General features: G+C 51.7%; 2 protein-coding genes across 3 annotated transcripts; both read left to right on the forward strand.

The window, feature by feature from the left end:
- Nucleotides 1-88: 88 nt before the first annotated feature.
- Nucleotides 89-9,228, forward strand: FOXRED2 (FAD dependent oxidoreductase domain containing 2). 2 transcript variants are annotated; one of them, XM_071802218.1, is made up of 9 exons: nt 89-278; nt 818-1,363; nt 2,936-3,187; nt 3,695-3,964; nt 4,661-4,827; nt 5,476-5,641; nt 6,140-6,381; nt 7,255-7,425; nt 8,158-9,228. In XM_071802218.1, exons 2-9 carry the CDS (start codon nt 840-842, stop codon nt 8,421-8,423), a joined length of 2,058 nt encoding a protein of 685 aa, XP_071658319.1. In that variant the 5' UTR covers nt 89-278; nt 818-839; the 3' UTR covers nt 8,424-9,228. The 2 variants fall into 2 exon arrangements, with proteins under 2 accessions (XP_071658319.1, XP_065718572.1); XM_065862500.2 differs by lacking the exon at nt 89-278 and having other exon boundaries at nt 354-1,363.
- Nucleotides 9,229-10,472: 1,244 nt separating this feature from the next.
- Nucleotides 10,473-18,714, forward strand: TXN2 (thioredoxin 2). Its single transcript, XM_065839127.2, has 4 exons — nt 10,473-10,591; nt 11,153-11,388; nt 12,905-13,028; nt 17,968-18,714. Exons 2-4 carry the CDS (start codon nt 11,153-11,155, stop codon nt 18,082-18,084), a joined length of 477 nt encoding a protein of 158 aa, XP_065695199.1. The 5' UTR covers nt 10,473-10,591; the 3' UTR covers nt 18,085-18,714.
- Nucleotides 18,715-23,239: the final 4,525 nt, after the last annotated feature.

The following is a 23,239-nucleotide window of genomic DNA, read 5'->3' on the forward strand; positions in this document are numbered from 1 at the left end:
GCGGGCCCCGGCGCTGGTGTGAGAGGAGCGGCGTCTGCCCAGTTAAGCGCCCGGTCCCGCCCCCAGGGCACGTGGTCCGCGCGCGGCGGCGCCATGCTGCGGGCGGCGGGAAGCGGCTGCGGCATCACGTGACGCGTGGTGGCGGCTCCGCGCGGCGTGTGCACCGCCCCCTCGCCGCGCGGCCGCACTGCTGGCCCCGCCCCTCTCCCTGCCGGCGCGTGCGGGGGGCGCCAGGCGCGGCGCGGGAGGAGTGGAGCGGCGCGAGCTCCATGGTGCAGGTGCGGCCGCTGGCGGGACGGGCCCGGCCGGGCGGCGGCGGCCCCGCGCGTCCAGTGCGTCGTACGTCACGTGCGGCGCCTCGCGGGTGTCCGCCACGCCCCGCTCGCTATTGAGCGGGGGAGGGAGGGCGCGGGGGCCGAGACAGGTCCCTATTGGCGAGGGACCGAGGGCAGCGCGGGGCACCCCATCTCCTATTGGCTGATGGACTTACGCCTCTCTTTCCCATTGGCCGTTGGGGCGCGGAGGCGGTGTGGGGGCTTGTGGCCATGAGCCCACAGGTGCTGCCCCGCCTTCCCACCTGATGGCCCCACGCTGTGTGCCCATTGGCTGGAAGACCTGGGACCCCTTTTTCTATTGGCTGGTGGGGAGCGGGACCACGCCCTAACGCCCCCACCCCAACAAACCACAACACCATGGGTGCTGGGCCTGTGCAGGGTGTGGGCAGGAGTGAGCCTGGTTGGGGGGATCTTTTGGCCAGGCCTCTGCTTGCCAGAGCTGCTTGCCCCAGCTGATACCTCCCTGGTCCTCTCGTCTGCAGGGGCGGCCGTCCTGGCCCCACCATGGCCCCAGCGATCGGTGGGATGCTCCTGGGACTGGCCCTGTGCGCCAGCAGCCTGTGCGTGGCCAGCGGCACCGCTTTTCTCTACCACGACTACTGCATCATTGGAGCCGGGCCCGCGGGCCTGCAGGCAGCCTATTTCCTGCAGGAGGCCGGCCGGGACTACGTTGTCTTCGAGCGGAGCCATGCACCCGGCAGCTTCTTCGCCCTCTACCCTCGGCACCGCAAGCTCATCAGCATCAACAAGTGGCACACGGGCAAATCCAACAGCGAGTTCAACCTCCGCCATGACTGGAACTCGCTCCTCAGCCATGACCGCCGGCTGCTTTTCCGACGCTACTCCCGTGACTTCTTCCCTGACGCTGACGTGATGGTGCGTTACCTGGAGGACTTTGCTTCCCTGCTAAAATTGAGAGTTCAGTACAACACAGCCATTGTCCATGTGACGCTGGAGAGGGATGAGCAGGCCTGGAATGGACACTATTTCCTCCTGACTGACCAGGACAGACAGAACTACAAGTGCAGGTAACGGGCAAACCCAAGGCCAGCTACACCACTTCTCCATATGTGTCTTCAGAGCCACAAAATGGCATGATAAATTAGGTGGGAAGTGACCCACAAAGGTCATTTTGCCCAAAACCCCTGCCCAAAGCAGGGCCAGCGACGTCAGTTTGCTCAGGGCCTTGCCCTGTTGAGGCATGAGCATCTCCAAGGATGGAGATTTCGTAGCCTCTTCAAGCCTTAACCACCATCATGGGGGATGGAACATTTTGCAGGGATTAAGGGGGTAGGTGGGTGGAATAGCCACTCCTGGGAAGGCATTGTCTTTCGTGAGCAAGGCTGTGGTTCAGACAGCTGAGGAGCTGGCAGGGCAGACGCAGTCTGGCTGTGATTGCTGTCATCGCAGGTTCCATCCTTGTTAAGTAAGCTTGAGATCACTTTTGTCACTAGATAATTGCTCTCTGTGAAAAAAATAACTGAGTTATATATCTCATAGCCACTGCTGCCTTTATTACAAACTTGAGTCAGTGTGGCTACACCTCACTTTCATTAACCCACATGTGCTTAGCAGGATGCCCCAGGCAACTGGAGCCCTGGGATAGCAGTGAGCTGGCAAGGGGCAACCAGAGGAAAGTGGGGCTGTTGCAGTAGAGGGAGTCGACTGTGAGAAATAACCCTCGAGGCTGCTGGTCCCTGAATTCCCCTTCTCCTTGTCGTACTCGGTGTGTGTATCTCATGCCGCCACTGAGCTGCATTCCTAAAAAGCATCTAGAAGTCACTCATGTGAACATACGGAGAGTGTTTCTCACCTCTCCTGAGAAGCTCAGCTCTACAACAGCAGGTCGTACTGGCTGCCACTCAGAGGTGTACTGGCTGGCGAGCTGGGAGGGGACAGAAGGCAATCCCGGACACCCACGCATCTCGAGCAAGTTGCTCTCAGGAGCTGCATGAGCAAGGCTGGGATGGCAGACAGTGCCGCCAGCCTCAGCTGCCTGGTGTTTCTGTCTAAGTCTCAAAAATTTCCCTAAGGTTCAAGTAAAAGTTATTTAGGAGACATATGAAAAGATTACTGTACTTAATTTTAGTCTTAACAATTAGTGTTATTGCTAACATGTTTTTATGCCTAGGAGTTACATTTTAAAAATATTGAAACATTTTTCTGTGCCTTTTAAAAATAACTTTTGTTCTGCTGTATTAAAAGATGACACAAATTTTAAATCAAAGTAATTTTTAATGCAGCATGTAATCAACCTGTAAAACACTTTAGTATTACATATATCATCAATGAGGACATATGAGTAGTACTTGGATGTTCATGAACAACAGAGGGAGATGTATAAGTACAGCATTGCACCTGCACTGACTTTTGCTGTATATAATGATGTTCCTGGTCATCTTCATTGGTCTGAGGATTGGGAAGAGAGGAGGAGGTCCTTAGATGAGGCTGCAGAGAGGTTTCTCTCTAACCTATGATCTGTGCAGCTGATGCAGTCTGGCTGGAGGGGGCATCTTTCACAGTGGGAGGAGCGATGAGATGGAGCAATGGCCCCATTCCTGTAATTCCTACATCCCCTAGTGCTATCCCTGTCTTTGCAGCTCTTTGTTGGTCGCCACTGGGACGTGGGTCCCCAACGTGGTCAACTTTCCTGGCTCAGAATACGTTGAGGGTTATGAGACTGTGTCCACCAACCCGGAGGATTTTGCTGGCCAAACCGTGTTGATCTTAGGCCGAGGCAACTCAGCTTTTGAGACAGCGGAAAACATTCTGGGCGTCACAAATTTCATTCACATGGTGAGCCGGTCCCGCGTGCGCCTCTCCTGGGCCACCCACTATGTTGGGGATCTGAGGTAGGAAACTCTTCCTCTTCCTCTTTCTAACACAGCCAAAGTACAAACACAGGGAGCTGCCTGCCCAGGCAACGAGTTGGGCTGGCGCAGGAGGTCTGTGGTTGTGGGGTTGCAGGGGAAACATGGAGGCTTCTGTCTGTGGGTGCTTGGTTTAACCTCCATGTTGCAGCTGCTGAACACAGGAACTTCATGAGAATTCTTCAGGGTCCATGTGAAATAAGATGTATCCTTGGAAACCATCATTAAAAAAGTGTCGGCTCCCAAGTTGTTCCCTTGCTTGCAGTCACGGAGGACAGTTGAGAAGCTGACTACATTCTGCAAGGGCAGCAAGGCTGCGTTACCTGTGCTGTTCCTGTCAGCCCTGAGGCTCTGGGGATAACCTTTGCACTGAAGGGGAGTGTGGGGTGCCCAGTAAAGGTGTCCTGTTTTCAGCAGTTGAGGCAGAACCATGGATCCCACCTCTTCTTCCTTCATTTAGCCCTTCTTCTATTCTCCTTTTTTTCATAGAGCAATTAACAATGGCCTACTGGACACCTACCAGCTGAAATCTCTGGATGGACTTCTGGAGGGCGACCTGGAAGATCTGGCTATCATCAAGGACAAGAAAGGGAAGCTGCACATCACGCTCCGGTTCTACCTGGAGAACAGGAACGCCAGCGCGGGCATTGACTCCATCACCCTCCCCCAGGATGAACTGGATAATTTTGCCACCCGTGCACCTTATGACCGTGTCATACGCTGCCTGGGCTGGAAGTTTGACTTCTCTATCTACAACAGGTGAGGGAGAACCAGGATCTATAGTGAAGCCAGTATTTAGAGCAAGAGACAATGAAGGGCCTGACTAGGGAAGAAATGGAAAGGCAGGTTCTCTCCTGGCTGCATTGCCTGGACCTCCACATGCTTTGAGCTACCTGGTGCTGCACAGTCCTTTGTTTACCCTGCAGTGATGTTGGCCATGTCCCAATGGGGACGTGTGTGCCACTGTCCTGTGACTGACAGGCTCTAGGGCTAAGCAAAGGGCAGTGTTGGAACCTGGGTGACACAGAAAAGCTTGTGCTTAACATCCTAACCTGCCAGATCACGTGGAGAAGGCTAGCAATGTTCTGGGTTTTTGGAATGAGGATGGCACAGGTGGAGATCGCTACAGAAAGTTTTTGTCTACTTTTTTTCCCTGAGGATGCGACCGTACTCCACTTTGGTTTGTCTCCTAGTTGAGAATGCTAACTTCACTTTCTTCCAACATTCACTGTCAGTGGCTCAGGCTGGAATTTGATCTTGTCCAGAGCTACCTTGAGATGAGGACCCTTGTCCTCTGGAAGATCCTCATTGTAGTTGTAAATCCCACAGAAGGCAGTGGGGGCATAAGGCAGCATCTTGCAGTGGCTGCAATATAATGTGTGCCTTATCGGAAAGCCTTTGTATTTTTCCAACCCCGCCCTTCCTGACAGCCTGCTCTTCTCTTTTGCACAACAGATCGCTTAGAATGATGCCAGGAAAAGGGAACAAAATCAAATATCCTCAGATCAAACCCAACTATGAATCCAGAGGCACTCGGGGGCTCTTTGTTCTCGGCACTGCTAGCCACTCTGTTGATTTCAGGAAATCTGCTGGGGGCTTCATCCATGGATTCCGGTATACAAGTGAGTACTGGAGTGTACAGAAAGGGCAGAAGTAGGAATTGTTCCTCCCTTTGAAGGAATGATTTGTAGCTTACTGCTGGAAAGAGATCACCCTTAGTCTTCCACTGGCAGTAAGAATGACAAAATGCAGCCAAGCTGCAGCTGTGTCATCTGAAGTGGAGAAGTGACTTGGGGTCATATCTGAAGTTCTTAGTTGTCTGTCTTTGTTTTGTCTTGTGTGTCTCTTGCCCGTTGTCTCTTATTTATGTAACACAATAGATTTCTGCCTGCCAGATGCTCTGCCTCGTGACAGGCTGTGGGTGAAAGGTCTGTGCTGTGGAGTTAAAACCCAGCAGCTGTGGGCAGTGGAGAGAATTTCCTTCTTTATGTGTGTGTGCCTATCCTTATCATTAAAGCTCAGAAGTAATGAAATATCCTTGAGGACCCCTGCCCCCTCACCAGCCACTTAGCATCACATCAGGTTTCCGAGGGCATCTCCACTGCAGCTACCAGCGGTTGGGGTGGGAGATCCTGAGCATGGATGAGCTGTGAAGCTTATTTATTGTGTCCTGCTGGTATCTGTGTGTGCTGCAGCAGAGCGATCAGATATCTTAAAAGCATGAGCTTGGATTTTTAAATAAGCTGTCTTTGTTTCCCTCCATGTCTTAGCTCGCGCAGTCCACCGCCTATTGGAAAACCGTCACCATGGTGTCCCCTGGCCATCCACAGTCTACCCTATTACACAGCTGACCAATTCCATCATTAAGCGGGTGAATGAGGCCTCAGGCCTCTACCAGATGTTCACTGTCCTGGCTGACATCATACTGCTGAGAGAGTGAGTAATTATTCCCAGCACTGCACTCCATCGTTTCATTCCTTTTTCTTTAGCATTGCTTCCTGTGGTGCTGCCACACAAATTGCCCTGTTGCTGCCTGAGGACGTTATCGTCGCAGAGGCAGCCACCTCAAAACGCATACCACTACTGCGGTTTGTGCCACTGTGCCCAGTTCTGCCAGTTCCTTCTCTCTTAAAGGGCTGATATGGTCCAGACCTTCCCGCCAAGCTCAGAGGTGTAGTACCCTTTCTCTGTCTGCAGGGAAAAGCTTTCCTTGAGCCATGCTAATGTAGAGAGGAATCCCATAGTCTGGGAAAATAATGGAGTCTTGTAACAGTATCTGCAGCCTTCATAAGCTCTGTGTCAAGTCCAGCCTGGATCTGTAATGACTACAAATAATTACTATGTGATGAGCCTTTGGCCTTAGCCTCGATCAGCTGGGGGTATGTTGGCTTTTCTCTGGTGGAGAAGTCTGATGGTTGTGGTTGCAATTCTTAGGAATGCCACAGCATTTGAGTACCTGGAAGAATACCCGGTTGGAATCCTGGCTGAGCTGGAAATGCAGACGGGGAGAAAGGCTCCCAGTGGGCTGTTTGTCGTTGTCATGGAGTATGGGAGGAATTTCTCTGGGGCTGACAAGGATGTCTTCTACTACAACCGAGCCGTGGGAGAGGCACAGCATGCCTGGCAGTCCAACTTTTTGCACCCTGTTATTTACTATTACAAACACCTCCCAACAGGTAAGCTTTGCTGCCTCTCCCAGATAATTATCTGATATGAGCAAAACAGAGAGGGTTGAAGATACTCAGAGCCAAAGCAGGAGGGAGGTTGTACCTGAAGGCATTGCACATCCTTCTCCACTCCTTCACGTCTATCTGGGACACCTATCACCGCTGTGTGAGCTGCAGGAAAAGCTGGGAGCTGGCAAGAATTTTCCATCACTCAGACTGACACAGGTTAGGGGGATTGTACCAGAGACCTTACATTTGAGAATAGGAACAAACAGGTGTACTGGGAACTCCCCTTTCCCAAAAAGAGGAACGTTGCTTCCCTTTGGCTAACACCCTGCGTGTATTTTGCGGAGTCCCAGCAGATGAGGTTGGACTGATCAGTGTTACTACCAAAAGTGAACCGCTCTTTGTAGCCGGCCTGGGTCTGAGAGGTCAAGCAGCAACAGAGGCAGCCAAAGGCAACAGTTTGAAGATGAGTGTTATATCCAGCAAACAAACATGCTCAGAGTATATTTCCTTGGGAAATGAGCATGCTGAATCTTCATCTCCAGAAGCCCATGGTCAGGGTCCAGCCTGTCTTGCAGAGAAAGAAGCGTGCTGGGTCGCAGTATTAAAGCTTGAACACAGCTCAGCGTGTCTGGCCGTCCCTGCCCAGGGGAACAGGAGTGAAATGACAGGGAGTACTGTGGGCAGGGACAAGGGGCAGCTCTGCAGTGGCAGGGCTCTTGAGGACAGAGCTAGCAGAGGGGATTGCAAATGAAAGTAAGGTAGGGATTAAAAAGGTCAGAACCGAAGCTGGAACAGCTGTCATAGCTGCTTTCCACTCCCCAAGCTCTTTTTAATGCCACTTTGATTCTGATTCCCTTAATGTTCTCTTGGCAGAGCGTGAGATGAGACTTCAGCCCCCAGACTGGCCTCTCCCCCGCCCAGATGCCATCCATCACATCGTGGAGGACTTTCTGACAGACTGGACGGCCCCAAATGCTCACATCCTGCCACTGAGGCGGTTTTTGGAGAACTGCCTCAGCACTGACCTGCGCAACTTCTTTGCAGGTAATTTGAGCACAGGGCTGAGGTGGCAGGAGGAGAAGGGGTGTGAGGAACACGTGACAGGAACAATCTCTTCTGGTAATAGCTGAGATGTCCCTGTGTCGAGTTGAGGATCTCACTGTCAGTCACACCTCTTTGATGCACTCCCCGGACAGCAAAATGTGCTGGTGCTGTGTGTGTGTTCCTGAATAACCTTTGCTCTCGCTCGCCACCAGAAAGAGACTGCCCCAGGCACACACAGCTTTAGGGAAAGGTGTATTTAGGGAAAGGTTTGGTTCATTCCTTTTCTACCTGCAGCTTTCCTTCTCCATTATCTGAATGTTCCTTTGTGCCATTGAGTATCAGATCTCTTTTCATGTACTGATGATGGGATTGCTTTCCCATGGGGAAATGGGAGTGCTGGGATGTGAGAGCTGGTCTCCCTCCCTGGTCTGGGAATCTCCTGCAGGAACCCCACATGCTGCACAGAGGGAAGCAACCCTGTGGTACAAAGAACATGCTAGAGGGCTGCAGGCTGAAATCCAGCTCCTTGTCCTATCCCACCTTACATCTCCCGAGCTCTGCAGAGCTGAGTTGTTTGCTCTGCTGCCATGCAGGGCAAGGTGCTGAGTGGGAAACTCCAGTCATCTTCTGTCATCTTCTCTCATCCTCCCTGCCTTTTGTTCTGAATAACTTCTCAAGAGTTTACAGGAGTTATTCCCTGCCAAATCTGATCTTTGATCCTTTCCCCTGCAGAGTCCTGTTTCCTGTTTGCCTTCACCCGTCAGAAGCTGCCTCCCTCCTGTCAGCAGGGGTATGCCAGAACGCAAGGGCTCCTGGGGGGCGAGAGGCTCCGGCGCCACGCAGTAGAAGCTGGCCTGCTGGAGGATTACACTCTTACAGACTTTTCGGGCAACAAACCTTCCGACAGGCACAAAGGGTCACAGGACCAGCTGCTGAGAGATCACGTGATACTGGTGCGTCCACTGCAGCACCTTGTTCATGCCAAGGATGAACTTTAACACTTCTCCCTCCACAATGAAACCCATAGGTGCTGCTCTGATAATATTGTAACAGAGATCCACAGTGGGATTCTGCCCTTTCCCTGCACCTTTTCCATCCCCGTGATCACGAGTTGCCAAAGACCTTCTCAGATCTTGCTGTTACAAAGAGGACCAATATGCTCAGAAGGATAAGCAAGGGGCCAAAATCCAGTGATGCTGCGACTCCTGCGTTGTCCTTGCAGAGTTCAGAGTTGCCTGAAGATGGTGTTTGTGTTTATCTCACAGACCAGTATCTACAGTAATGTCCAGGGGTCAAAGAAGAGAGAGTGCAGAAACACCCGGGTAGCTTAAAACATCACATCCCTCTTTGGAGGTGACCTGTTGCACCTTGCGCCAGCCCGGTGCAGGCTGTCAGGTCCCTGGGTGCCGCACACTGTGAATACTTGAAGATTTGTTCATGTACAGAATCCTGAAGTGGTGCTCCTGGCAACCTGCATGGTCTCTTTCCTGCATTTTAGGTTGGGCCATTGTGTAGCCTGAGTGAAGAGGGATGGTCTTTTTTTAGTTAACCATGTAGGTCGGGTAATTTGTCGTTTCCCAAAGAGGAGACTCTTCCCTCCACAGAGGAGGAATAGCTTGGCTGGAACATCTGGAACACAGAGACTTACACTGAGTTTGACTCTACTGTCCTCACATTTTTCTTCTCCTGCACCAAGCAGCCTGAAAGGTTAGCCTCTGTCTTTTATAAAGCATGACCAATATTCCTCCTATTTGCACTATGTCCCATCAAGAATGTTTTGGGTGAACTTTGATGTTGTTAAAATTCTTGTCCTCTATGTCTTTTTTTCCACTCCTGTCAACTCAAGATTGTACTGGGAGGCTGCCTGCACTTCCTCACTCCCTCTGTCAGCCACCAGCATTTGCTTGTCACCTCCCTGTGGGCTCCTTGCACAGCGCCAGAGTTGCAAAGCAAGAGCAGTTTCAGCTTCACCTTATGCTCTCCCTTTGATTTCTGGGAAGTAGAGAACGGGCGAGGGGAAATGGGGTTCTACCTCCACACACATTTTCCAACCCCTTAGTGTCTAGAACAATACCTCCCTGCCACCCCAGACTAAGGGGGTTGTTCCTACATGTACCTAGAGTTCTCCCAATCCGTCCAGTTCAGCTGCTGTTTCTGTAAAGTCCCAGTTCCTGCCCCACCTCTGCTTCACGCTTGGAGCTGTTTACGTACATCGGGATGCGATCACGTTTGCAGTTGTTGTTGGTCGTTGTTCTTCCATGAGCTTTACATCCCGTTGCCACAGCTCAGAGGCCGGCCCGGCTACACCTCTCGGGGTCTGGAAGTTGTCCTGGTGGTGCCACTATTTGCTATGTCCTTGGCATCGTCATTGGCACCATGGGCTTTTTATTTTGGGGTTGTTCAGGGGAAGAACAGAGCCTGTGGCAGAAGAGGATGATGTGCTGTCCTTATGAGCCTGTCAGTTCATTTCCCATCTGCATCAACATGGAGCACAGCCCTGTTGTCTCTACATGCTCGAACCTGCTCCACGTGTTTCGTCTTCTGTCCTCAAAAGAGATCCGCTTCCTGTGCACTTGCATTATGTGTGTTGCCTTAAAGTGTGGTTGCCGGTGGAAAAGCTAAAAAAAAAAAAAAAACAAACCAAAAAGAAAAACAACCTGAAAGAACCAGCACCTGTGGACTCTGTCTCCCAGGGCTCAGTCCGGCGACTTTAACCCCGCAGGTTCTGCTGCCGCTCTTTTCCAGCGGATGCCGGTCACAGGGATCCAAGCCGCGGCCCTTCGGCTGCTGCTGTGGCGCCCAGGGCCGGATGCGGGCGGGGCGGGGAGCGCCGGTCTCGAACCCTGGGCTAAGGGGTGGTGGCTCCGCCCACGAGGCGGGGTGAGCGCCACGCCCGGACAGCGCTCGTGGCTCCCATTGGAGGGCACTGCCGCCAATCAGAAGCCGGGACACACACCCCCGGACCCTAGAGGGCCGTGGTTGGGGGCTTGAAGGACGGTAACGGCGGCCAGTCAGAGATCGGCCGTTGGGGCGACGGCCAATCGGCTGGAAGGAGAGCCGTTCCGTTGTTTGCACCCTTCCTGCGGAGACGGCCAATGAGCGCTCGGATGGGCGGGGCACTCAGCGGAAGTTTGATTGGGAGTGTGTGACCTCCGAGCCCGGGAAGGTGTGGGGGAGGGTCCCTCGTGGGTTTGGGGCTGGTGGGACCCGTCCCATGACACTGGGGGCTGAGGCTCTATGGCCAGGGCGTCCTGCACTATGGGGCTGGTGGGGGGAGCAGGGACCCCGTGGTTGGGGGAGTGTCGTGCCGGGCTGGGCGGACAGCCCTGTGGCCGGAGGACCCGGCCTCGTTGCGGGGGCAGCTGGGCCCTGTGGCTGAGAGAGCTAGGGGAACGGGGATTCCTGGGCCCTGCCCTGCGGGTGGGACGGAGCGGTATCCCCTTCGGGCCTGGGGAAACAAGGAGCCTGTGCCTGCGGTGGGGGCCTTGCCCCATGGAAACGGGGAGAAGGCCGCGGCCTGTAGCTGGGGAGGATCCCGCGACTGCAGGACTGGAGCCGCAGTGGGCAGCAGGGGCTGGGTGTGGGGGCGGTCAGTGCTCTGCCTGTTTCTGGCTGGAACACCTCCTGGCTTGTGGCTGCACTGCCGAGGGGTCTCTGAGCAGGACACTGCTGCAGTGGGACCCCCGTGGGTTGCACCCACCCCACACGCTTCCTTCTCTCCCCACAGATGGCCCAGCGGCTGGTGCTCCGGCGGCTGCTGTCCCTCACCCCCAGGACATTGCCCCTGCAGGGGCAGCGGGCGCTCCCTGACCCCCTGGCACCGTGTGGCCCCCTAGCTCCGCACAGCAGAGCCTTTGGCTCCTCAGCAGCCTGTGGGAACACCTTCAATGTGCAGGATGGCAGCGACTTCCAGGACCGGGTGGTGAACAATCCCAAACCCGTTGTGGTGGACTTCCATGCACAGTAAGTCCCCCTCACAGCTCTTGTGCCCCTCTATGCCATTGCACGTGCAGATGTGTCCCTGCTGCTTTCCTGAGATGGTGGCACTCTGGATGCGAGTGTGCCTGAGAGCTGCCGACTGCATTGCAGGGTGCCTGGTGTCAAAAGGTGCTTCTGCCCCTATGACGCAATCCACAGAGGTTTCACCCGTTGGGCTGCACCGCTGTCTGTGTAGCTACACCCTGCAGGAGAGTAAAACAAAAGTGCTAGGAAGGCGTTCCCCGGGGCAGTGTAGTTGCACCTCCCAAGCACTTGGGTGTCACCCTGGTCACAGTGTTGCATCATCCTGCAAAAGGCACCTCAAGAAAAAGTTCGGATAGCTCTCTTTCTCAGCTTTATGTATTAAATGTCCTGTTAAAAACACTAAATGATATTAACAGCCACGGAAGAACACTGCGCTTGATATGCTTCTGCACTGTCATGTTCAGTTTTCTGACACTGCATGCTCTCGAGACTGGGCTCTTGGTGGTAAATGCCTTTCTGTATTCATAATAGCCATGTGATACCAATGGCAACATTTGTCATCAATAAAAATGTTGTCATCCTCTTACCAGTAAAAATATTCCTAGATGTTATCTGCTGGATTAACAACACTGATTATCTTTGTTTTCTCAAGTATTTTCGTAGTCCCACAGTGCTGTCATGTGAGCTGTTGTGGCTGATTCTGGGCAAACAGAGTATGAAACTGCCTGGAAACTTCTGCTCTAAATAGACCAAACTGACAAACCCGAAGGAGTGTTAATTGGGATCATCCAGGGAGGAGAGGACACATAATTGAAAGCTGAAACCAGATATAGAGGGAGGCTGAGGAGGAACAAAGTTTACAAGAGCTTCAATTTTAAAAGAAATGGGCACATAGAGCTTTAACTCCTGTTTTCCTTGAACTAAGTAAGTTCACAGCATCCTAACTGGTGCGATTAGAGGGTGCAGGGAATGTTTTCTGTGTGTAGGGCCTGCAAACTCCGCTGTTGCTGCCCTGGGTTTGGAATTGTTGGTCTCCTTGAATGGATGAGATGCCTCTGAGTTTTGCAACTAAAGGGGAATTTCTGTAAACCCTGCACTGAGTGTGGAGCGGAAGACTATGGTCTGATGATTGGCATAAGCTGATTTGAGTGTGGGCTGTGACCCCTACACCCAGCAGCAACACTCGCTCTAGGGCAGCTCTGCAGTCAGCGGGGTCCAGCTCTGTGCTCACCCACCAATGAGGATGCAAAGCAGGCTAGGGGTTAAAGGCCAAGAGGGAGCAAAGCAGACTTTGCTGTGATCCAAATGACATCAAAAGCACCATGAATGGTGACCTCTTCTTCCACGCAGCTTCCCCCCCTCCTGCAAAAAAACCCCTTTGGTTTGGGAATGATGTTTCCAGTCTGGCTCTTAAATGGAACAGTGGTGGTGGTAAAGGCAGTGGTGTAGCAGCAAGCCTTCTGCAGCTGCCACTCCACTTTTTGCCTCTAATGTCCCTCTCCTCTTTCTCCATCAGGTGGTGTGGCCCCTGCAAGATCCTGGGCCCCAGGTTAGAGAAGATGGTGGCCAAGCAAGAGGGGAAGGTGCTGATGGCCAAAGTGGACATTGATGATCACACAGACCTTGCTATTGAGTACGAGGTAGGAACTAGAAGAGCGTGGGCTTTCCTTTGCCAGCGGCGCAAAAAAAGCCTGTCCCTGGGGAAGGGTGTGCACGTAAGGCAGCAGCGTTGTTGGGGAGGGGAAGCCCAGCGCCTACAGGTTCTTCATCCCTCAGGTCACTCATTAGTAAGTGGATTTCACTGCCTGGCTTTCCTCCAACTTGTGTTCAGCATCCCCACTTCTAATTCTGCAGAATTGTGTCCTCTGAGCCTTGCAGGTGTTTGTCAATATAAATGCTTCCCTGGCCTGGAGGAGCCCACAGCATATGTGGCATTTTACTGGGGCTGCTCAGGTGCAGGGTGGGAAAGTGAAGTAACAAGCCCCAGTCTGTTCCGCTCTTGAATGTGGATCTTTGTGCAGCCAGCCTGTCATCTGTCCCTTCCTTGTTCAGGATTTCTTGCTGGGTGGTAACGTCCCATCCTTAAGCCTCAGCACAAGGAGGCCCTGTGGGTTTTGTCTGGACAGGTGGAAGCCAGGCTGAACACACAGGAAACAGGAGCACATGTCCCGTTCTTGACAAGCGCAAACCTTGGCGCTTGCACTAGTGTTTCACAGGCCTGTTATGCGTGTTCCCTGTTCCGCTTTGCTCCCAGGAGGAAGCAGAGTGACTGGAGAAGGCCATGGCCTTGGTTTATATGATTTGTTTTTCTTTTTCCTGTGTCAGTTTTTAGGTAGGAAAAATCCCTCTGACTGTGCTCTCCCCTATTGTTTCTACTTGTACACAACAATGCAGTCTGCAGAGTCGGGGCATCTTGCTGCTGTGTTTTACAGGGAAGAAAGTGCTTAATTTTCACTTGCGTATCACACAGATGGAGCTGCTCCCCCTCTGCAGATGAAGTCCTGCTCCCAGGGTGGAGGCCAGCACAGGAAGCTCCTCAAGTTGCCCAGCCAAGTGTGAACCATCTCCTGAGCAAGCTGTCATTTTCTTGAACCCGGAGGAGACACTCTGTGCCGTTCCCACACCCTGCCAAACTGGAAGGAGAAGGAAGTTGAAACAGCTTGTTCCCTCCCACTCTTTCCCAAGGAGACCTTTCTGCCTGTGCTGTGGTGGCATATCCACCCAGCTGGCGCTCACAAATGTGATGTGCAGCTTCCGCAAGCTGAGGATGGGAGCCTCTGGTGCTCTCCTCGCTGGTGGTGTGCTGGCAGAGAGGCCCCAGGCCAAGGGAGACAGCTCCTGGCTCCTGAGAAGGGCTGTGTTTTGCAAGCCCAAAGGCTGCACAGCTTGAGGGTGCTGGTGAGAAGCTGAAGAGGCTGAGGTAGTTCCTGTGGTGGCCAGAAAGTGTGTAAATCCTAATAGATGCAGGCAAGGCTCTGGTAGCAACCACCCTAAGGAGAAAAGGAGAGGAGAATAGAGATTATTAGCTTAACTCTTGTATTTGTTTCAAGCCTTCCAGTAGATCGAATTAGGTGGGATTACAAGAGGATAATCGCAGTTGACTGGAAAATGGCAAACAGTGTGTGCGTGTGAAGAAGCCTTTAAAAAGAGGCTGAAAGTTCCCGAGTCGTGCAGGTTGGATGACACGCTGTGTGTGCTCTCCCACCGGGTGGTGAATGAGCAGCTACATAGCCTGCTGCGTACACACATTTGTCTGCAGGGTCTGCCTGCCTTGCAGCACTGGTGGCACAAGTGTAGGCAGGATTAGTGCTGAAGGCAAGGGCCAGCTTCCAGCCATATGTTCTGGAGCCTTATATACAAACATGATTAAGTTTTTGTTTTGCAGCAGGGCCTGGGGATGGTCACTGCATCCTCCACTCAGTGATGCGTATCTGGTCTTGACCATTATCTGTGGCTAAAACCCCGTGCCTAGGTGCTGTCTGTGAGTAAGAAACGTGCAGATGGGTAGGGGTAAAGGAGAAATTTTTACTTTTTTTGTAGTTTGGGGTATCCTTTTCAAAACAGAACTTTGGTTCATGGCCTGAGCACGTGCTTGGTTTTGCTTTGTCTTCTGGGAGGTTGCCACTTAAGGATATGTGAGCGTAAGGGCTGATGGGAAGACACCAAGTCAAGATCAAAGAGGGACCAAAGGTAGTGTTTGGGAGAGATCATGAAAACCAAAGGTGGTATTTGGGAGGGATCAGGAAAGATGTATTTGTTTTAAAGCCATTCCATTGAGGCTCAGATGTCTGCAGGATAAGGAAATTTTTGTGTTGGGGATTTTCAGTGTCCATGCCACCCCCACAACTCCTCCACTAACTGCCAGGAAGTCTCCTTCCATCCATGTTTGTTCCCTTGCCCACGCACACAGCCCCTGGTTTGCCACCTGATTGCACAACGTCCTGTTCAGCAGCCTCCTTGGCGGGGGAGGCAGGGCAAGGGGGAGAGACCCCGTGGAAAAGCCAAGGAATGTCGGCACATTCCTTCACAGGCGCTACAGCCTGCCCTTGGCTCCCAGCCATCCCAACTTAGCACGAAGCAGGGACACGTTTCCTGTGACTAGAGATGTCCCCAGCGCCCTTCCCCTTCTGGTCTTGCCCAGCACAAAAGTTCTTTCCCTGGGGATTCTTCCTTTTATCTAACACCTTTCATCTCTGGCTGTGGCTTTTCTCCACTGCTCCAGCCTGCTCCTGACCTCTCGCCCCGAGAGAAGAAAGGAAGAAGGAATACTTTTGTTTAATCTGCTATTTCTTACAATTTTTTAGATTAATCTCTTGCCTTTGTCCCTTGCCCACATGTGTGGCCACTGGGAAAGGGCAGCCCCTTCTCCAGCTGCTGTGGGTGGGCACATCAGGAGAGCTGCTTGGTATAGGGATGGTCATTCATCAGTGGCGCTCAGTCCTGTGTTGTGCCTCATTCTGAAGCTTGGGTGAAATCCTTCCCCCCACTCAGTTATGTGGCATCCAAGTTTGTATCAAAGCTCCAGTTTCAGATGGGAGAGAATTCCCTCAGTAAGGGCGCTGCCCAGAGTAGCCTGGATAGCCACGTTTGTTTATTTATCTGTGTGGTCAGCGGTGTTCAAAAGCAGCCTGACTTTTTCTCTAGAAATGCTCTTGAGAGAGGAGGAGGGTTTGTTTAGGTTCAGTGCAGATGGGTCTCAAAAAGAAGGGAGATTAAAAAAAAAAAAAAACACACACAAAAAAAAACAAAACAAAACCACGCCAACTTTGTGTTCTAGAAATCCCCATATTCCCGTGACATTTGCTTCTCAAGCAGCAAAAGGGAGTACGTGCTCTGTTAACAGGCTGCCCTTGCTGCAGCCAGCAGGAAGGAAGCTGTCGAGTTTTCTGGGCAAAGAGCTCTGTGCCCTGGTTCTCACCCAGCTCTGCAGTGCCAGCCCCACGACCCATTTGTGGGGTTTGCTCACCACCATGAAAAGCGGAAGAGACTGAAGGACCGAGGCTGTGTGAAGCTCATGGGTGTGCTGATCGGCACCCAGAGCTGTGTAACTCAAGTGTTAGCTGCTTCTTTGTGGTGCTTCCAAGAGTCACCTGTTCTTCATGCAGGTTGTGATGCCCTGATGCTATTGCTGGTTGGGCATGCTGGTTTGTTGGATGAAGCTGGGACAACTCTGCTCATTATTCACCCATTTTGCAAACCAGAGAAAGGCTTAGTGGAGCTTTGCCCTTCTCAGGGAGGGAGAGACCAGCTCAGTGCAGTGCTGGTACCGTCCGTTCTCACCCCTAAGATCACAAGGGAGTCTGTCTGTGCACCATTGCCGGTGCTGAGGTCCAAGCCCTCTGGATCCGCTCCCACCAGTCGCTAGGAGGAGCTGAAGATTGTGTGTTGCAGCAGCCCCGGCGCTCCCATCCCTTCAGATGAGGCTGCACAAGCCCTGGAGGACAGACAGACTGCGGGGAGCCACGCCGGACTGGCCAGCTGGGGCTGGGTGGGAAGGAAAGCACAAAATGTGCCTTTCATCTTAGGCTGCCGATGGGAGAAAAGCCAGCCCTCTGGCAGGTTTCCCGAGAAAGGATTTGCAGATCCTCGCTGGCAGCGCATGCGGGAGGGCCCCGCAGGCTGATGGGGAGGCAGCGGGTGAGATAAGGACAGGATGTGTTTCAGGAGTGGGGGACGCTTTGGGCACCAAAACTGTGGGGTCAGAATCACGACCAGATCTCTCTGCTGCTGCAACTCTCCAAGCTCAGCTTGTTCCTTCTCCCAATTGTGTCCCCAGAGTCTCTTCTGTTGCTGGTCAGCTGGCAAGTCCATGGGGAACGTTGTCATTTCCACTGCTTTTCATCTGAATAATTCCCAGAAAACTTGGTTCTGGGATGAGAAAGGAGTGCCCAGAGCAGCACAGCTGCCTGCTGGCTCTGGTCAGAGGGACTTTTTCACTTTTTACCTAATCACCGTGGATCTGCAGTGGACAGCCACTGGTGCATGACCAGCTAAACCACTGAAAATGGAGCAGAAACGGAAAGAGGGGTTGGAGGGGGTTGTCATTACCATGATAGGATGGAGCAGGAAATCTGCCTGTGCAGTGATGGGTGAGGACCTTCCTTCAGCTCCAGTCCTGTCTGGAGGAGAACATGGGTCCAGACTGATACCACCCTGGCCATAAAATGTCCAAAGGTTGTCATGTCTGAGAGGTGTCCTGGTAAAAGACTGCATTTGTTTGCGTATGATAGGACAGAAGGGAAGCAGAAGAGGAATTTGTCCTGGCGGGGGGAAAGCTTTACCTTATTTTTGTTTTAGTTTTGGTTTTGTCTTTAAAATTTTGTGTCTTGCTTAACTCGAAAAGCTGCTCAGCCTTCACATAAACAGTACAATGTGAGTCAGTGCAGAGGTGAGACCACAGGGAGAGGAGGAACATGGAGCTCAGCTGGCCTGTGTTTTGCGAGTGGACATGTTACCCTTGAGCAGTGTGTGCTCAGCTCCCTTGTAGCCACATCTCTAGAGCTCCGTTTGGGGCCCAGGTGCAGCTGGGCTCTCTGCAGCCTCTGCTCACCCCTGTCTCCCTGTTTCACTTGCCCCCAGGTGTCAGCAGTGCCAACTGTGCTGGCTATGAAGAACGGAGACGTCGTGGATAAGTTTGTGGGGATAAAGGACGAGGATCAGCTGGAGGCATTCCTCAAGAAACTCATTGGAGCCTGAAGTAAAAGGGTGGCTGTGCCTCTGCCTCTGGACATGTCCACGTTGTGCATTCCTTGCCTGGGAGAGCAGAGGGACACATGAACTGTCTGCCTCTACAACCTGAGGCTTTCTTCTGGTTTGGGGTTTTTAAGAGATCGACAGTGTTGTAACCCTTCCCTCCCCCTCTCTTGAGCAGCAGTAGTTGTAAAGGGCGCTGAGGAGCAGGGCTGCTTATTCTCAAAATGTGGAATGTGGCTGGAATTAGGAGCCTGTGTTTATCAGCAAAGAGCTGACGTGCAGAGCTGCTGCTGCTGAGTTAAGAGGAGGAGGAATGTTTTCCTCTTTACCTAACATCTGATAGCCCAGAGCAGAGGGCAGCTGCTCCCTGCAAGATGTGGATACATACCTGCCCTGGGTGGGTTTAAAGCTGAGAATGCCTCTGCCTTGTCTATGAAACCTGTCTCTTTGTCCCTCTGTCCTCGTGTTGCTGGGACAGGTACAACTCCTCCATAAATCCATGGGCTCCCATAATAATTTTATTAAGAGAAAATAGAGAGAAATATTTTATGGATCTCCTTTTGTAGGTCTGTAATAGGGAGAACTTTATCAGTCACTGCTGTTAACTAGAGAATAAAACTTGATTCTCAGAAATCACAGGAAAATCCCTTGTCTGTCCAGAGAGGCGAGGGAGTACTCACCACACAGTGGCTAGTTTCTAATGATGCTTTGGGAGAGCACAGGTCACGACTTGATCCCTGCTAAAAGGTAATATGCTGAAAAAACAAGTTGATTTCTTTCACGAGGTTTTCAGTGCTGCCTCTGGGACTCCCTTTGGGTGCTGCTGGCTCCAGGACAGCAGAAGAAGGACTCACCTCCTTTGTGCAGAGGAGCAGCATCTCCTTGCACAGAAGGAACCTGAGCTTTCCTCAACCCCCCTGTGCTTTTCTCACTCCTTCTGCCTGAGGAGCCCGAGAGCCTCCCTCTCCCTCATGTGAATGGCTAAATCTGCTCTCACACGTGAGCCCTGCCAGAAGGCAGTCTTTTGACTTTAATTGCCCTGACCTTTAGACTAAGGGAGGCAGTTGTGTGCTTACATCATGAATGGCCTTCAGCCCTTCCCATCTCTTCCTCCTCCTCCCTACATACACCTGTTTCCAGTCAACCTGGCTTCTAAGTGCTCCCAGCTTTCTCATGCGCTTGTAGGCAGAGTACAGCAGCAGGGCTGATGCCTACTGTAATGCTTAATTCCAGTTTGCTTATCTAAGCTGCATGAGAACATTGTAAGTGCTTAATAACCATGTACAAGCTGCCTTTTTTTTTTTTTTTTCCTTCTCAGCTTCTGTTTCCTTCAGTCACTCTTGACTCTGCTTTGGCTTTGCTCCATTTCACCTCCCTGGTTGTTACAAGCAGCAAAGCCATTTTTTTTCTGCACCTTTGCAATAACAATTTATGACCTTTGAAGGAGCAGGGGAGTGGTGATCAAAGTCCTGCATCTCCTGCTGCAATCGCAGTGCTGCTGGCATCACTGCTCCCACCCACTTCCATCACCCCCAGGGCTTGGACAGCAGCGCAGGGCACCTCCTGGTCCGGGCTGGGCTGACCTCACCCCTGGCGTGCTGCTAGAGGTGATGTCACTCGGATGTAATTTGGTAAAGAACTCTTGGTCAGTTATGATCAGTAGAAACCAGCATTTTGTTTTATTTGGGAGACCACAGAAGCTGTGCTGCTCATGTCCTGCTCATGTTTCAGGCCGGGCAGTTTGCCCTGCAGTTTCAGTGTTCCTGCTCTGTAAACACTTCTAGTAAAGACCATCTCCATTTTCCTGCGTGAGCAGGAAAAGTAGGGGAACAGCGTCACATACCCAACAATAGTCAACTTTCATGTTTCACCATCCAATAGAACAGGAAAAAACACAGTGACTTTGCATTGTGTAATTAAGGGGTAGTATACATTAGCTATTTTATCACTTCCTTCTAAGGAAAAGTGGAGCTGAGGTGCTGTTCAGCTATTAAAAGCACCAGCATGCTTTAGGGTGCATTGTATGAAAGCCTGTTTCTGTGAGATAAATGCTGGAGACCCACATGTGTGGTGCCCTGTGGAAATCCTTCAGAAACAGCATAACGGGTGGAGAGGAGAAGGAGGGTGTGGGGGTAGTTTGAGACTTCCCCAGCACATTGCACAGTTTTCACCACAGGACAGGACTCAAAGCACAAAGATGTTTTATGTGGCAGGATCTTAATTCAGCTCCCTGCTTGCTGACTGTTGGGGGAAGCTTCAGAGATTCCCACAGCTGCCCTTAATAACAGAGGAGGTCCAAGCAGAAAAGCACTGCCAGCACTGTATTTATGTTGTGGTTAAAAGAGGGGTTGCACAGCAATTTTCATGCCACCTGAATGTGATGTTGGTCTTTCCTGAGAGAAGAGACCTGAAATAATAGGTAATTCCTCAGCAGTATCTGTTTTTTCCATGTCAGCTGGGAAAATGTTTCCTCTTTGTTCACTTCAGCAAGGATGCAGTTGGTTTTTCCTTTTGGAGCTAAGCACATCGAATGCTCCTCTGATCTGTTAAGCAATTGCTCTCTCCTGCACAAGCCTGCCTATTATACAGCAGCTTTCTCAGCTTCTAATGTTCCTGATTGCTATTTTATGAGGATGTGGTGATTGTTGCCTTCCCAAGGGGAGCAAAGCTCAGCTAAACCCGTTTCTCCCCAGGTGTGTTCTGAAGGCAAGGCCAAGATCCTCCCCAAAGGCCAGGCGCAGTGCCTTTGTCTTCACAGTCTTGTCCAAAGCACCCGATCCCAGGCAAGCAAAGGTTTTTTCCCTTTGTTTCTCTTGGCTTTACACTTGCACCAACCCATAACACAGCTGTTCCTTTCCCAGAGATGTTTGTGCCAGCCCGCTAAACTCAGTCTTAACCTCCTGCAAGGGGGGAGAGCTGTGCTACCTTTTCTGCTAAGGGTGCTATGGTGAGAGCAGCTTCAAGTGCTGGTAGAAGATGGAGAATTCAGGTTGGCTGGTTTGCAGCACACAAGGGATTGTGTATACGTGGTCCCCTACAGCTCTGAAGGGGATGGTTGTGGCCACATTTGTCTCCAACCAGGTCTGGCCTCAGCAGCCTGGCCACCCAGCTTTGCCAGTAAATCCTTAGCTTTATCAACATACTATATGATTCCTCCGGTACAAAGAGCAGCTCCATGTCAACCGGGAAACAACCACCACTAATGCTGCCCTAGCCAGGGCCTTTCACCAGCCTGGCTGGGTTGTTTGCCCCAACAGTTTGTTCATCACTTTGAGTTTTCCCCCTATCCCCCACACCTCATTTTTCTCAACTAACTAATTATAGGATTCAGACTGAATCAGAAATTAAAATCTCCAACCCTGTAAGACTGTTACTAGCAATGTTAATCTCAGTATTGTTCAAAACTGTTGCTGAGTTGTGTTAAGTGTTCACTGTGAAATTCAGCTTCCTACAAGTTAAAAAATAAGTTTGCACAGCTGCAATACCCTAAGCAATAAAAAGATAAAGGTACCATAGTCTTGACTCCCAGACCAAAAGAAACTAGATGCTTGTTACACAGTCCTGTTGTCATTACCTGCTCCTGCCACCCACCCAGGCCCAAGTCCACCACCATACATGGGTGTCTTCCTGCTGCCCTTCTCAAGGACACGGGGTGCGCTTGTGAGCTTCGTGGTTTCTCTGCCTCTGCAGCTTTTTAAATTCAGCAACACTTTGTCTCTCAGAACCTTTCTCAGGCAAAAACCAGAGGCTGCAACTCACTGTAAGAGTGGTAGCTGTGAGCTGGGTGTGAAGTCGGAGGAGGATGCTGTGCTAGGCCATGCCTGGTTGATTTTTTTTTCCTCTGAGGTGCATCCTACCATCCAGGGAAGGATGGAGGCAGGAGCAGCAGAGAAAACCCCAAATTTCTTAAACCCAGAGGAGCCAAATGGGTGAAAATCAGAGACCTCCAGGCAGAGCTAGAAAATGTGGCACCTCACATCCCATTGGGGATGGAGTGAGGAGAAACCCTGTGGCTGCCTTCCTGGTGGCAACAGGTCTCTGCTGGGCAGTGAGATGGGGGAACTAATCCTGCGAGGAGAGACTGGAAGGGGACGCCAGAGGTGCCTGTGCCGTGTGGGTAGAGGAGAGCCGGCAGCTGTGGGCAACAGGGCAGCACTCAACCTCCTGCCTGCCCACATTGACTGCCTAGGCACTCATAATCCCAAATTGCAATAAAAATGCACTAAAACCAACTGTTTTTTTCTCTGTAGCCTGCAGCTTCCGTGGAGTAATTATGCACATATTAATATATGTATGTGTTTATCTACTCATATATTCTTGTTCTCTATTGTGGAGACTGCAAGAAGCTTCTGGGGCTCAGAGATGTCCCCAGCAGCTGTAGCTGCGGACAGAAGAGGACAGGAGCCAGGCTGCTTTCTCTCCCGCTTCAGGAAAGGCTCAGCTCCCGATACCCTTCTTGGAACATACCACTCATCCCTCTGCTGCTGAAGGCACCACAGCTCCATCTCTCCTGTCAGTGAAGGAGTAGTTGAGCAATACTGCAAAATAGGAAATTTTTGCAGTGAGAGTCCTCGGAAATATCCACTTCAAGTTGTCCAGAGGGTACAAAATGCAGCAGAGATTTCAGTGTTTTCCAGAAACGATGGTGATCTCCAGTCACATGTGCAGCTGTAAGTCCTCCATGCCAGTCCCATGCAGCCAGCAGTGAGAGGGTGTTTGTCCTGGCTGGCTCTGCATGTGTTTAGCTTCCTGGCCTCAGGACAGAGATGAGCCATATCCCCTGAGGTTGCTTTCTTGCTCCATCATGAGGCAATAATGCTTCCCCACAGGGCCTGTGGCCACGGGCACAAGGACTGCACAGCTCCTTTCCTTGCCGAGCCATGCTGCAGCCCGCAGGTGACAAACACCCTTGGCCTGGCCAGCACAGCTGCTGTGATAGAGACACAGCGCTGTACCACTTGCGAGCTCCGGCATGCCCACTAGCATTTATATAACATCATTTTGCTTTAATCTGGCTTTTAAAGTAAATTGTCAAAGCCCTTTCTGTTCACTAGGGCCCTTTTTTTTTTTTTTTTTGGTTTGTTTTACTGCAAGTTTCATCTTTCAAAGGTCGGCTAGTTTTGAGTGACGCTGAAAACCCCCATTTGCAGTGGCTTTT

The sequence above is a fragment of the Patagioenas fasciata genome, chromosome 1 (assembly GCF_037038585.1).
Source record: "Patagioenas fasciata isolate bPatFas1 chromosome 1, bPatFas1.hap1, whole genome shotgun sequence".
NCBI lineage: Eukaryota > Metazoa > Chordata > Aves > Columbiformes > Columbidae > Patagioenas > Patagioenas fasciata.

Bases quoted from the DNA above. Each gene is read 5' to 3' on its own strand.
- FOXRED2 (XM_071802218.1), top strand. From the start codon at position 840: ATGGCCCCAGCGATCGGTGGGATGCTCCTGGGACTGGCCCTGTGCGCC. The intron at 3,188-3,694 runs GTAGGAAACTCT...TTTTTTTCATAG, and splicing joins CACTATGTTGGGGATCTGAG to AGCAATTAACAATGGCCTAC. The intron at 7,426-8,157 runs GTAATTTGAGCA...TTTCCCCTGCAG, and splicing joins CCTGCGCAACTTCTTTGCAG to AGTCCTGTTTCCTGTTTGCC.
- TXN2 (XM_065839127.2), top strand. From the start codon at position 11,153: ATGGCCCAGCGGCTGGTGCTCCGGCGGCTGCTGTCCCTCACCCCCAGG. The intron at 11,389-12,904 runs GTAAGTCCCCCT...TTTCTCCATCAG, and splicing joins GTGGTGGACTTCCATGCACA to GTGGTGTGGCCCCTGCAAGA. The intron at 13,029-17,967 runs GTAGGAACTAGA...ACTTGCCCCCAG, and splicing joins ACCTTGCTATTGAGTACGAG to GTGTCAGCAGTGCCAACTGT.